Here is a 14703-nt window from a genome sequence, read left to right as displayed (position 1 = left end):
AAGTTGTGGAAAAAATAGAAGTAAGAGTTTTATATTGATATCACAATAGTAATTTTTAATGATTACAGTACCATAAGATAATTTTCTTATAAAAAATATAGAAAATTTGAAGTCTCTAGGCTTATTCTCATGTATAGTTTTAATAAAACCTTATAATCGGCGAAGTTATGACTAAAAAATAAAAGTTACTACTTTCAAGTGATAAAAACCTTTGACAAAATTGATATGTCATTAATTTGACAAATTAAAATAAACACACGTGGGAATTTTGCAAGCTGCAAAAAGGTTATTTTTTTGCAAGTAAAACTGAATTTTATCATTACTGTTATAATTAAGTTTTCATACCAATAACTAACCAAATATGCCCAAAGTAAGATCAACAACCGGGGCCCCTCGGAAGCAGGGCTTCAATAGATCCAATCACTCTATGAATCCTGAAAGACCTACAGAAGGATTAAAAGGTGTAGGCAATGTTCGAACTAAAGGAACTATAAAAAGGCTACAAATGTATAGGAATTTCAAAGCGAAAAGGGATAAGACAGGAAAAATTCTGACACCAGCGCCGTTTCAAGTATGTGAATGACACCTACCTATACATTCCTATAAAATATTAGTTAATGAATATATTTCATGGTTTGATTTTTAGGGAAGATTGCCCTCTGGCACTCAGGCTAGAGTTGAGCCCAACCAAAAATGGTTTGGAAACAGTAGAGTTATATCACAAAACACTTTACAAAAATTTCAAACTGAACTAGGTAGTGCATTAAAAAATCCGTTTCAAGTAGTAATGAAACCAACTACTTTACCTATAACTTTACTAAATGAAAAAGCCAAAAATGCTAGAGTCCATTTACTAGACACTGAAAGTTTTGAAAGTGTTTTTGGCCCTAAGAAAAGTAGGAAAAGACCAAATTTGGTAGTCAAGGGAGTAGATGAATTATCTGAAGTAGCTGAGAAATTAGCTAATGAATATAATGATGAAAAGGATTCAAACATAATAAGAGATAATGGAGGTGTACGTGAGCTGCCTAGAGATTGGGTTATGGCAGCTGGACAATCTAAGAGAATATGGAATGAGTTATATAAAGTTGTAGATAGCTCAGATGTACTCCTTCAAGTTTTAGATGCACGGGATCCGCTAGGAACTAGGTCTGCATATTTAGAAAAATATCTGAAAACTGAAAAACCTCATAAACATTTGATATTTATCTTGAACAAAGTTGATTTGGTTCCAACGTGGGTTACTCAGAGATGGGTTGCAATTTTGAATAAAGAGTATCCAACAGTTGCTTTTCATGCTAGTATTACACATCCATTTGGTAAAGGATCTCTCTTAAATTTACTTAGACAACTATGTAAGTTGACCCTCTATTTTATACATCACAAATGAATGTTTTAATGAAATAAAACGTAATTAAATAATTAGAGGACAATAAAATTAAGTGAAAAAAATCCGTTTAGAGGAATTAATTTTCAGCAAGCTGGAAATTGTTTTAAAACCTCTATTTGGTGCTAAATGTAATCTGAGTTTGCACCTTTCCAGATGGGAGCATAACTTTTAGTAGGGAGGAAACTTTAATTTAAAAAATCAAATTCAGTTTATGTCATTTGAGGTAAAAAAATACAAAATTTTTCACCAAAACAGAACTTATTACCCTGCAAAGTTAGAGGAATATGCATAACTTTAGTAAAAATTTTGAATAGTACAAATAAAAAAGTGCAGTTGTATATCAAAGTCCTCTTCATTGGGATTATCCCCAGACATTTCATGCCTACTTTTCAGCAGCTGCACTTGTATATTTGCAGGAAACAGTGTTGAAAACTTCAACTGGAGCTAGATCCTCAGTGTTTATGATGGAAAAAAGGCCAAGATCTGTCCTCATCCATCCTCAGCTCCTTTGGTCTATCATACAAGTCCTGGATTTGAAGTTATACCCGCGCATAAGTTGGGCGAAGGCTGCATTTGTTGGAGGTAGAAAAGCTATCTCCAAAATTTTCTTTTATCTGGTTCAAAGAGGCATCGTCTGCCTGAGAGGCAGAGATAGAGGTTTTAAAATAATTTTCACCCTGCTAGAAATTAATTCATCAAAATATGTTAATTCAATTGGCCTATTATGTTTTCAATTAATCTAAGTAATTATTTTCAGCAACCCTTCACATAGACAAGAAGCAAATATCTGTGGGTTTCATAGGGTATCCTAATGTTGGAAAGTCATCTGTAATCAACACTCTCAGAAGCAAAAAAGTATGTAAAGTGGCTCCGATAGCTGGAGAAACTAAAGTATGGCAATATATAACTCTCATGAAAAGAATTTACCTTATAGATTGCCCGGGAGTTGTATATCCATCAGCTGAAACGGACGTAGAAAAAGTTCTAAAGGGAGTAGTAAGAGTAGAATTGGTGAATGATCCAGAAGATTACATAGAACATGTTTTACAAAGGGTGAAGTCTGAATATATTAGAAAAACTTACAAAATAGATGAATGGTCAAGTCCCACTGATTTTCTAGAAAAGTTAGCGCAAAGATCAGGTAAATTATTGAAGAAAGGAGAACCAGATATAGCTAGTGTTGCAAAAATGGTTCTCAATGATTGGCAAAGGGGTAAATTACCTTTTTATTGCTGTCCCCCAGGATACGAAGAACCGTTAGCTAAAATAGATGAGGAAATTGAAGAATCATCTGTAGGAGTTGTCCAAGATTTTAGGAAAATAAAAGTTAATCTCTCTTTTGAAGGAGATGATATCAAAATTTTAGAACCCATTGAAAATCTGGATAAAGCAGTTTCTGAATATAATGAAGATAAATCAGAAACTACTTTGGATGAAGGTAGTGAGAATAATACTTTAAACGAAACTGAAAAAACTGATAAGGATGAAACTGATAATGATTCAGATTCTGATATTAGTTTTTACTCTGATATGGAAACCACTGAAGATAGTAGCAAAATGTTCACAAAATCTGCTAGTGGAACATTCGAAGTAGAAGATTTTTCAAAAAAGAAAAACAAGGAAAAGGAAAGCGTTGCTAAAAAATTAACGAGTAAACAAAGGAGAGCTATTGATAGAGCACAGAAAAGAAAAAAGATTGGTAGTAACTTTTATGAAGTTACCAACGTTAAAAATAGGAACAGAAATAAGAAAAAAAATAATACTTGAAAAATATTTTATGTAAATAATTTTTTTTTTAAATGAAATTATTTCTTTGGTTAATTTCAAATTAATCATATTTCTTACTGATTCGTTTTTTTCGCCAAACAAAAACTACACACAATGAAATCACAGATATGTGATCTTGTTTTTTTTTCAAAATTCTTATTTTTATGAGCTAGACATTTTTGGAAATCTGAGTTCTATAGTATAAATAGCATCTTATAACTAATAAATATTAAATTATAACTCTTAATTTGTTGAAATAATTGTGAACTTATACATCATTTTTTTATAACAAGTTTTTATTAATCAGAATATTTTATACATTCTTTGGGTTAACTATCTCGCGGTTGTAAGATAATCTAACATCTATGATGTCTTGATGAGGGTTAGGTTAGGTGTAACCTCTTATACCTCATATTTGGTCTATATTTGCCAAATTTTTTCAGTCCTTTTGCGTTTTGCAAAATATTGTCTGTAAATTACAAAACCATAAAATCATAGTTCCAAAATATTTTAACCCAGAGTAGATACTCTAGCAATTTAACCAAATGTTTATGTACTGACAAGGACTATTGATTCAGTCGTGTTTTTTTGAAAAATGCCGATTAAGGGAACACTCGCAACATTGATATTATTTTGTTATGATCGGCTAAAAACGCTGTTTTAAAAAATGGTGAGTATGAAATTAAAATTGTTGTAGTATTGAATCTAATTTCGACTTTGGTAAAGTTTAAAATAGCATTTTAAAGTTGTGTTTCTAAAAATTAAAACTTGATATTACTTTGGAAAAAATGAATTTTATCTACAAATTTCAATTTTCTTTCCAATGTTGATGTAATTGTTCAGTATCTGTACAGTTTACCCTAAATAAAAGTTAATTGGTTAATATTTTTCATCAGTATTCTTGTTAGGCAGACATAAAGTAAGAGGTAGTCAAGTGTATCTTCGAATTAAGGTACTTAACAGTTTGGGAAGGTATTTATTGTCAAAAATCAAAATACAAGCAGTAACAATTTTTAAAATCAGTCTATATTCTAAAATGTAACAAATTGAAGTTATTATAATTCAACACATACCATAACTATAAATGTTAGTCAAAATCACAGTGGAAATTTTAACACTTGAGCAAAATGTAAAAATGTGGAATCACAATAATGTATGTTAACGTGAGGTAAATCAATTAGATACAAGTAAGTCAAAAATATTGTGAGTATGTATATAAAAAAGCCATAATAGTCAAAAAGGTCTAAAACTAAATTTACGGTCCATTTAATAGAGATGGGAATGTCACAAAATTAAACACGCAAAAATTAATATCATAGATTCCTATTAAGTAGAAAGTTTATTGTTGAAACAAAACTATAGATACATCACCAGGGGCGTAGCTTGCCAATCTGTATCAACATTTTTTGGGATGGTCTAAAATCTAACTGCAGAGAAACCCAAATGGAGAGTAAAACATTCATTGAGTATTTTATACAATAAATTCTCCTAGGAGCAATTAAGTGGAAAAATTTTTTTCGGCAAATTTATAAATAAATCATCCAAAGCAGAAGACGATTTCAGTTGTTCAGTTCAGTGTTTGTAATATCAATATAAAATTCTCCCTCCGTCCAACCCATAATTAATTAGCTTCATAAGCTTTTTTTGCTTCCGTATCGACTAATATTGACTAAGTTTGAGTGACATTGTGTAACATTTTATGAATTTTTTCATACTGTCCATATTTCTATAGGGACAATTCTTATAAGTGGAAGGTATTCCGACTAAATGAAACAAATAGTGTATCGTCATCTCTCTCCTCCAAGTGCTTCAGTTAGTTCTGCGCATCTTTTGCGCGCATGAAGCATGCGCAGTATAGATAAAACGTCTCGAATGAGCGAGAAAATGAATATTGTCGGCACCGTAACGTAGGGACGTTTTTTCCCATACCAACTGTCCATTTAAGAGTATTACATATATGTCGGGGAAATAGATTTGATAAGGCGGTAGCTACGTCCCTGTACATCACACTTTATACAAAAATAAGTATACCCAATAAGTTATCGTGTATAAATATCAAAAATACACTCTAAATATTTCACTAAAGCTCATATTTTTTGTAAAATATTATATGTACTAGGGTGGTTCAAATATATAAACCGGAATTTTTGAATAAACACGCTAAATATTTAGTGTCGTAGAAGTGGCTGCACTGGTTATTAGACAGGGGCTGTTGTAAAGCGTAGAGAAGTTACAACCTTAAGCGTGAAGGATGTGCTGGTATCTGTCGCGCAACGCATCATTATTATTTTTTTTTTGGACAAAGATAAAGTAAAATCCGTGCAATGGTGGCAAATCACAGAATATACCAAAAAGAAGGTTAACTTGTATGTATATTTCGCCAACACAAATTTAGTTCTGCCATCTACCAATCGTGACGTTAGTGTAATGAAAATGTGTCAATACTGTCAATGTCAATATCAATATGTCATTCTTACAGTTTTCATTTCTTCTTAGGGTATGTTCTGTGTGGTAGACTTACCACATGCGCGGCGCCCCAGAAAGGTTATAACGTCAGCGCCGTGAAACCTACGTGATATGCCTGAAGAATTGGGCATCATCATATATAGTATTCGGCAAATAATACATGAACGGCTCGGTTGCCTCAAAAGAAAGAGCAAAAATTCACTCGTTGGGTTGCACTATAAAGAGGAATGAGAAAATCTATTGCACCGGATATTCACTACTATATAGTGTGAACCCGCGTCTATGGAGTATAAGAAGAAGAACGAAGGCCAGTTAAAGCATAGGCTACATTGTCAGCGGGAAAGGAACATAAAAGGAGTAAGTGCGGATGACTTTTTCATTGAACAACTACCTGTGAACGCATAGTATTTTAGTAATCTCCCATAAAATACAATAAAACCGGTGTACACATCAAAACGACGCGATATTGTTGTAAGACGACGCCAAACAGCATACAGCTCGGTTTACGGTGGAAATTTGGAACGAATTGGGTTTAGAAACACCGGAACGCCCTCCCTATAGTCCCGATTTGTCGCTATGCGACTATTATTTATTTGGTCCATTGAAAGAGCGACTGCGATTCGAAAGCAATGGAAGAATCCCACAAGCCGAAAGCTTCTGGAGATGTGTGTATAGTGTGAGACTCAATAACATAATTTTTTATACCAAAATTCCGGTTTCTGCTGTTTGAACCACCCTCGTATAATTGTTATTGTTTCTTAACACAAAAATTACGATTCTAATAATATAAATTTCGAAGGATAAACAAATTATGTTAAATGTTTTGACATCAATCAAGTTTACCATAAGTCAAATCGAGGACATTTAATTAAGTACCCACTCTAACGTTTCGCAAGCACAAAATGGCTGAAATAAATGAATGAAGCGTTGGAATCGACTGTATCTTAAATTGAAATTAGACCGGAAAAATTACCGATATCGAAAGAGATACTGACTATAATCTGATTCATCTCAAAGAGATTCCGTAGGTGAATGATAATAACTAAGAAATTTCAATTACATAGTAATCAAATTTTTTTTAAATTTTTGTAAAACCCTCTCTATTTAACTAGTTTTTTTTATTAAATTTTGAATTAGCCAAAGATGTTAGAGCCTCGGCAGCATCAAGTTCTTCCCTTCCGTGTATCAATAAATTATTTTCACTACTTTTAACACGTTTTTTGGTATTTTTAGTAAAAGTCCAATTAAGATAACTATTTTCACTAGGCTTGAAGTTAGCTGCACTTTCCAACCATTTTGAAATCATAGATGGTTGATTGTCAACGTTATCGTCAAATGGTTTTTGACAGTCTTTCAAATACTTTTCCATTATGTGATTCTTATATTTATTAACGTTTTGAGAGAAAGGATTCTCGGGATCGTTCTCAGTTGTCGAACTAATGTAATAACATTGATTCTGTATGTTATTATTATTATTATTATTATTGAAATATTTCTCTGTATATTCGGGATTTTCAGTTTTATAGTTGTTTTTGGTTTCGAAGATGTCATTGGTATTGTTTGAGGTGTGATCCGATTCTTCCCAGATACTATCTTCCGAACATATGCTGAAATGTTCTACATTACCTTGAACCTGGTTGTTGTATGTTTTTATAAGGGAAGACCAAGTTTTGTGGTGAGGTTCTTTACCAGCATTTTTTAATTTTCTCCTCCAATTCGCGAACCAATTACATACCTAATACAATTATAATTATATATTATTTTCAAAATAAAACAAAAAACCTAAAAATTAAGTGAAATAAACTCAAATAAACAACAGACAACACAACATAAAAGATCTGCAGGGCCGGATTAAGCTAGGGGCTTGGGGGGCTATAGCCCCGGCCCCCGGGTCCAAGAGGACCCCATCATTTGGAAATCATTCTGTATTTTTTGATGTGTTGATACCACAAATCCAACGTATTGATATTATTTTGTGAATTTGTCCGGGTTTTCGAATTCCTTAAGGGGGCCCGTCATTATTTTAGCCCCGGGCCTTATAAATCTTAATCCGGCCCTGAAGATCTGTCAATTGACTCATGAAGTTTATCTTTGATAACAGGATGACTTGGAAAGGACATATTATAAATAATAGCTGTCCGAAAGTGATGAGAGCTCTCACCAGAACATATTGGGGAGCCAACCGGTCAGTTATTTTTCTTTTTGACTAGCCATAAATGGTGAAACAGTAAAGAGGCATTGGCTACTGTATTATTAAAAAGACAATACCGTTGTGTTGTGAGCTATTCATTACTGCAACTGCATGTCCCAATACAGCTATTTCACTCTCAGATAAGAATGTAGTGGAAGCATGTCCTGTCCGGAATTAAATCGATTCAGGAAGGGATGGATTTGGTGGAGTGTCGAGTGAATATGTGATATGTAATAATGAATTTTTGAAGTAGATAATTTTATTTAATCATTTTACCTGTATATAAGTTAAGCCAGTTTGCACAGCCAACATTTTTTTCTCATCTCTGTTAGGATAAGGATTTTCTCTTCGCCTCACCAACCAATCTTTCAAAAACCTTTTTATTTCTGGTGTAAATAATCTTTTTGGAGGCCTTCTTTCTTCGCCATAGGTTTTTCTAAAAAATAAATCACCTTATTCGGGTTTTTCGAATAATTATATTCAGAAAATTTAATTTGACAAAAGGAGGGGTAAAACGGTTTTTACCGCGTCCAAATTCGCTACTTTGGCTTAACTGTCAAAGTTGCTAACTTCATAAAAAACTAGTTTTACAATAAGATGATTATCGAATAGGTTATCTGAGGAGATGATTTTTCTATACCAGCTTCTAAAAGACCGTCAAAAAGGATATCCTCTGTCATATATTGTCTTTGAAAATTATCGTCCCTGGAGTCAAAAGCTTAACTAAATATGTAGTAGCAAATGTTGTCATAAAAAGTCTGGAAATCGGAAACTCCACTTTGAAAAACGTCTACATCTGCTTGATTCTTAGCCATCCTCAGATGGGAGCTAAGAAATTGTTCTCCTTTCCTAGCAAAAGTTTGTTCTTTCAAGTTAAAAAGATTTCGATTGATCAAATGCTTCTAGTTGATCTTGGTCCAAATCTTCTAAGCTCAGCAGTTGTTTCAACACATTTAAGCAATCAGATATAAAAACATTATAACATTTTCAAAAGATGGGTCTAACGACAACCATATAGTTGGTACATGTTTGACAAGCTCTTGCCAATATATTTCTGCTTCCTCCATGAACTCTTTCAAACTCTTCCTCTTAAGGCAGGTTTTTGCGATTTCAATTTAGAAGTAAAGCATCAATTTTCATCGGGGACAATCCGTGTCTCGGCGGCAGACAATCGGAACTTGGGACAAGGAGATGGAAACCGGGTCTGCCCCGGGAAATCCGGGACAGTTGGCAACCGTGCACGCTACGATCTACCGGAGAGGTTACCTGTAGAAGTGTGCCTGTGCAGGTAAATCGATATATAATGTATAGTATGTTCCGATGTACAGAAGAGGTTTTTTTTTTGATACAGCATCTTGCAGTAATAATCTTGCAGTTATTGGCGTGGTTATCACTTTAAGAGGTTCCATCAGGACATTTCCTTAATGGAGAAGTGCTATCAAAGGAATTTGACTTCAGAAATCGCAACTGATTATTGTAAGAGAACAAATAACGTAAGTTTGTATCCTATATTAAGGAATGGTTTCATGTGATAAACAAAATTAGAATTTTCTAAACATTTGTAATAATTCTGACCACTTGGTCTCTACTGGATTTTAAACGGAATGTTTCACGATCAGTATTTACAGTTTTTGTTTTCAAATTTATTGTATACTTCATATACTGCGACAACCAGAAGAGAATAACAGAATATTAGCGAAATATCTGTAACTTTATACGTGGTGCGATAATTTTTGACGAATGTAAACATAAAGTTGTAAAAACACTCATAAATTTCTAATATATGCTAATAATAGGACATTAAATCATCTGAACATTTTAAAGGTAAAGAACCCATACAGCAATTTCTATTAGTTCACTATAAACCAAAACATTACCACCAAGAAAGTTTAGTTCAATGTTAAGTTTTATTTAGTGTCAACTTTAGCTACATAAACGAAGCTCTACAAGTTGCACAGATAAAATATAGTAAACTTTTCGAATAGTATAGTTCAAGAAAATGCGAATCGTAGGTTAAGCTCCTGAATTTTCAATATAAAATGTCCAAAATAGATCTGTTTAGGTGGTAATCAGAAAGAGAACTAAAGCAGGGGAAAGATCATTCTTCGCATATGTAGACGATGTGTATTGCTAGCCAGATACCAAGTTGTATTAAAAAAATTTAACAGAAGAAAAAATATTCGGACTCCGCAACAGCGGAGGAAGAATAAGGGGCAACAGACCTTTCAGAAGCATACAATTCTGAGAAAATTGAGACTATCGATTATTTAGTACTGAAAATCGGATAGCAAAGGATTTTAGAGCAATGGAGCCCCTAAATAATATTCTGTGAACGAAAAGAAATATCCAAAGCAGCAAAAATACGATTATACAAAACATACTGGGGGAATATGTTCATTTTTTTGATGAAACCATAACATCAAATCGTTATGGAAGAGAGGAAACATCTAAACAATGTCCTAGCAGAAAGAAGCAGTTTCCATCTCCAGATACGTATTAATTGAGAACAGATTTAACAAGGAAATTTACTCTTCAAAATCTTTTCTGTTTGTAATGTATCAGTTAAGAAATTTCCCTTCCTAGAAGGTGCAAAAACATAGATCAACCGAAGACAAAAGGAGTGAAATGCTTTCCAATACCATGCAGATAAGAAGAAAGACGTTTCCATAAAACCTAGAGTAGTAAGAAGGACAAAACAAAGAAGAGTAATTCCTCTAGAATATAATGGGACCATGTTCTTTCCGAGGACCACTAAATAATATTCTAAAGGCAAAAGGAATATCCAAAGCAGCAAAAATACGATTATACAAAACGTACTGGGGGAATATGTTCATTTTTTTGATGAAACCACAACATCAAACCGTTATGGAAGAGAGGAAACATCTAAACAATGTCCTAGCAGAATGAAGCAGTTTCCATCTCCAGATACGTATTAATTGAGAACAGATTTAACAAGGAAATTTACTCTTCAAAATCTTTTCTGTTTGTAATATATCAGTTAAGAAATTTCCCTTCCTAGAAGGTGCAAAAACATAGATCAACCGAAGACAAAAGGAGTGAAATGCTTTCCAATACCATGCAGATAAGAAGAAAGACGTTTCCATAAAACCTAGAGTAGTAAGAAGGACAAAACAAAGAAGAGTAATTCCTCTAGAATATAATGGGACCATGTTCTTTCCGAGGACCACTAAATAATATTCTAAAGGCAAAAGGAATATCCAAAGCAGCAAAAATACGATTATACAAAACGTACTGGGGGAATATGTTCATTTTTTTGATGAAACCACAACATCAAACCGTTATGGAAGAGAGGAAACATCTAAACAATGTCCTAGCAGAATGAAGCAGTTTCCATCTCCAGATACGTATTAATTGAGAACAGATTTAACAAGGAAATTTACTCTTCAAAATCTTTTCTGTTTGTAATATATCAGTTAAGAAATTTCCCTTCCTAGAAGGTGCAAAAACATAGATCAACCGAAGACAAAAGGAGTGAAATGCTTTCCAATACCATGCAGATAAGAAAAAAGACGTTTCCATAAAACCTAGAGTAGTAAGAAGGACAAAACAAAGAAGACTAATTCCTCTAGAATATAATGAGAACATGTTCTTTCCGGGGACCACTAAATAATATTCTAAAGGCAAAAGGAATATCCGAAGAAGCCGTTATGGAAGAGTGGAAACATCTAAACAATGTCCTAGCAGAAAGAAAGACATTTCCACAAAACCTAGAGTAGTAAAAAGGACAAAACAAAGACGACTAAGTTTATTTTTTGAAGAAACTGTAATATTAATCCGTTATGGAAGAGTGGAAGAAATGTCCTAGAAGAAATAAAGACTTATCAGACGATACTGATCACCAGATAAGTATAAATTGAGTAAGGATTGTTTCAACAAGGGAATCCACTCTTTGAAGTCTTTTCTATTCATAACATGTGAGTTAAGAGTCAGGTTGAATTACCATGGGAGCAAAAATGGAGGAGAAGGAAGAGGAAGCCGAAAAAGAAATGAATGGGAGACATCAGATCTGAGAAGAATGGGAATAACTGAGTGAAAGGACAAGAGTTCAATGGAGAGGCTAAAACTTCAATTTCACAGATTTTTTTTAATTGTTTATAATAGTAATAATGAAGCAATTATCATTCCTTAACCTCTAGTCGCATTAACTTTGTGAATATCAATGATATCAAACAACATTTTAGTGTAAAACTTAAAGATTTGAAGTATTATTCACGAATTTTCAGAAAAAACACTTTTTACAATTATTTTCACCCCTAACATAGGGATGAATACAAAACATTCTTGTCGCGTGAATTTAAAGAACTTACTCGGAATTTTCGTTTGAGGATTCATTTTCTTGAACTATAAGTGGAAAAATGAAGCATTTTGTTGAATAAGCATGCATAGAGTTTTTGAGAGTTTATTCAAAAATTCTTGTTTATATAATTTCAAAATGTGTTATGTAATAATATAAATTTATTAAGAATACTATTGAATTAACTAGGCACCTACTTTTTTCGACAAAAATTAGTAAAAAACACACACAAAATTAAGTTAGATTGAATCTTAAAATGAACCATGTTTTATTTCGAAAACTCTAACCTGTTATATCGCTTATTTCTCACAGGGCGTTTGTTCTTGTCTCGCATGACGTCCCCAATTATTGTATCCATTTTTTTCTGATTAAAAATATCCGAAATGTCACTTATACCTTGAGAAAATGTTGTGTAAAAATAGAAATAATGTTGGATAACAGTCAAAAAACAAGATGGTCGATCTCATGTTATTCGATCTTGTATGCAATTTTTTTGAATATTAGGTTAATAGATCTCTTAAAAATTCCATTATTTCCATAAAAAATTGAAATATAAACGTGTATTAGTGAAAAATTGCTGTTTTATATTTAGAAAATGACGATTAATATATAAAACAACAACTTCTTTATCTGATTCATCTAAAAACATGATCGAGTTTTCTAAAATACATATAATGTTTTCTTTCATATTCGAACCGTTTTCAAAATTAGATTTTTTTTAAAACTCGCACGTACTTACCTGTATATGTATGGAGTGTTCTACTTTTTTTATAATGTTTTGTGTAGGTCTGAAATAGATGTAAACAGCATCGAAGATTCTGAAAAACTGACTTACACAATCTGGGGACATCTAAATGCTGTTTTATTTTGAGATCTTTCAGTCTCCCGCATAGTGTTTTTGTAATTCGTTATATAGGTACACTATTTTATTTCTGATATAGATAGTTATCTCTCCTATGCCACATCTGACGTATTTTTAATGACTTGTATTATTATTTCACGCAATTTTCATTGTTTTTAAATACAAAATTAGCTCACACAAATCTCTTAGCGATCTACAGCGTATTCCAGAGGTAATTTGATTCCATTAAACTCGGAAACAACTCACAAAGGTAGAGGAATCTTTTATTTACAATAAAAAATATATATTATCAAAATTTAAACACATTTATATTACAAAAAACCGTTTTCTTAAATAAAGGTTTATTAAAAACCATTTTGTCGTCATGGACTTTAGAAGACTCCAGAAAGTAATGCACCGAATCGACGGCTGAAGATCAGCATCAACGACAACACCACGGAAGAAAAAATCTAGACTAGACCAAAGGAATCGAGGATTACGCAGACGATACAAACTGCTAATAAAATCCTTATTCAACCTCAAATGGTCCATCCTTGTCCCCATTATGCATTCGAAGTGTGAGGATAAACTGCCAAAATCCACATGAAGAATCCCCAATCCTAGAAGTACATCATCCTAAAGCAAATAGCGAACGCCCCTCAGTAGATCAAAGCCCAGAAGCTCCATTCCAATTAGAAGTAACTACACAATTGAAAACTGCATCAAAATACCTAGGAAACACAATCAGCAGTGAGGATACGAAGAAGAAGAGGCAAATATTAGAAAGCTTGCTAATCCGTTTGACACTACTATACAACGCTGAAGATCAGCATCAACGACAACACCACGAAGGAAAAAATCTAGACTAGACCAAAGGAATCGAGGATTACGCAGACGATACAAGCTGCTAATAAAATCCTTATTCAACCTCAAATGGTCCATCCTTGTCCCCATTATGCATTCGAAGTGTGAGGATAAACTGCCAAAATCCACATGAAGAATCCCCAATCCTAGAAGTACATCATCCTAAAGCAAATAGCGAACGCCCCTCAGTAGATCAAAGCCCAGAAGCTCCATTCCAATTAGAAGTAACTACACAATTGAAAACTGCATCAAAATACCTAGGAAACACAATCAGCAGTGAGGATACGAAGAAGAAGAGGCAAATATTAGAAAGCTTGCTAATCCGTTTGACACTACTATACAACGCTGAAGATCAGCATCAACGACAACACCACGAAGGAAAAAATCTAGACTAGACCAAAGGAATCGAGGATTACGCAGACGATACAAACTGCTAATGAAAACCTTATTCAACCTCAAATGGTCCATCCTTGTCCCCATTATGCATTCGAAGTGTGAGGATAAACTGCCAAAATCCACATGAAGAATCCCCAATCCTAGAAGTACATCATCCTAAAGCAAATAGCGAACGCCCCTCAGTAGATCAAAGCCCAGAAGCTCCATTCCAATTAGAAGTAACTACACAATTGAAAACTGCATCAAAATACCTAGGAAACACAATCAGCAGTGAGGATACGAAGAAGAAGAGGCAAATATTAGAAAGCTTGCTAATCCGTTTGACACTACTATACAACGCTGAAGATCAGCATCAACGACAACACCACGAAGGAAAAAATCTAGACTAGACCAAAGGAATCGAGGATTACGCAGACGATACAAGCTGCTAATAAAATCCTTATTCAACCTCAAATGGTCCATCCTTGTCCCCA

The 14703-nt window shown here is 33.4% G+C and overlaps 2 protein-coding genes across 3 annotated transcripts; one reads left to right on the top strand and one right to left on the bottom strand.

The window, feature by feature from the left end:
• Positions 1-190: 190 nt before the first annotated feature.
• Positions 191-3195, top strand: LOC130900080 (nucleolar GTP-binding protein 2). The gene is made up of 3 exons (XM_057810421.1): positions 191-571; positions 647-1355; positions 2148-3195. The coding sequence occupies exons 1-3, from the start codon at positions 362-364 to the stop codon at positions 3155-3157; spliced, it is 1929 nt and encodes a 642-aa protein (XP_057666404.1). The 5' UTR covers positions 191-361; the 3' UTR covers positions 3158-3195.
• Positions 3196-4118: 923 nt separating this feature from the next.
• LOC130900102 (homeobox protein Mohawk) lies at positions 4119-13052 on the bottom strand. 2 transcript variants are annotated; one of them, XM_057810450.1, is made up of 4 exons: positions 12869-13052; positions 12417-12493; positions 8091-8250; positions 4119-7358 (listed from the first exon to the last, which is right to left on the bottom strand). In XM_057810450.1, exons 1-4 carry the CDS (start codon positions 12977-12979, stop codon positions 6732-6734), a joined length of 975 nt encoding a protein of 324 aa, XP_057666433.1. In that variant the 5' UTR covers positions 12980-13052; the 3' UTR covers positions 4119-6731. The 2 variants fall into 2 exon arrangements, with proteins under 2 accessions (XP_057666433.1, XP_057666434.1); XM_057810451.1 differs by having other exon boundaries at positions 12417-12525; positions 12869-12967.
• Positions 13053-14703: the final 1651 nt, after the last annotated feature.

The sequence above is a fragment of the Diorhabda carinulata genome, chromosome 12 (genome assembly GCF_026250575.1).
Source record: "Diorhabda carinulata isolate Delta chromosome 12, icDioCari1.1, whole genome shotgun sequence".
Classification (NCBI taxonomy): domain Eukaryota; kingdom Metazoa; phylum Arthropoda; class Insecta; order Coleoptera; family Chrysomelidae; genus Diorhabda; species Diorhabda carinulata.
The sequence above is the reverse complement of the archived record's forward strand: the minus strand, read 5'-3'. Positions and strand labels throughout refer to the sequence as shown.

Coding starts and splice junctions, on each gene's coding strand:
- LOC130900080 (XM_057810421.1), top strand. CDS start 362: ATGCCCAAAGTAAGATCAACAACCGGGGCCCCTCGGAAGCAGGGCTTC. Junction 572..646: donor TGACACCAGCGCCGTTTCAA/GTATGTGAATGA, acceptor TTTGATTTTTAG/GGAAGATTGCCCTCTGGCAC. Junction 1,356..2,147: donor AAATTTACTTAGACAACTAT/GTAAGTTGACCC, acceptor AATTATTTTCAG/CAACCCTTCACATAGACAAG.
- LOC130900102 (XM_057810450.1), bottom strand. CDS start 12,979: ATGTCCCCAGATTGTGTAAGTCAGTTTTTCAGAATCTTCGATGCTGTT. Junction 8,251..12,416: donor AGAAATAAGCGATATAACAG/GTTAGAGTTTTC, acceptor TTTATTTTTTAG/AAAAACCTATGGCGAAGAAA. Junction 7,359..8,090: donor CTGGCTTAACTTATATACAG/GTAAAATGATTA, acceptor TAATTGTATTAG/GTATGTAATTGGTTCGCGAA.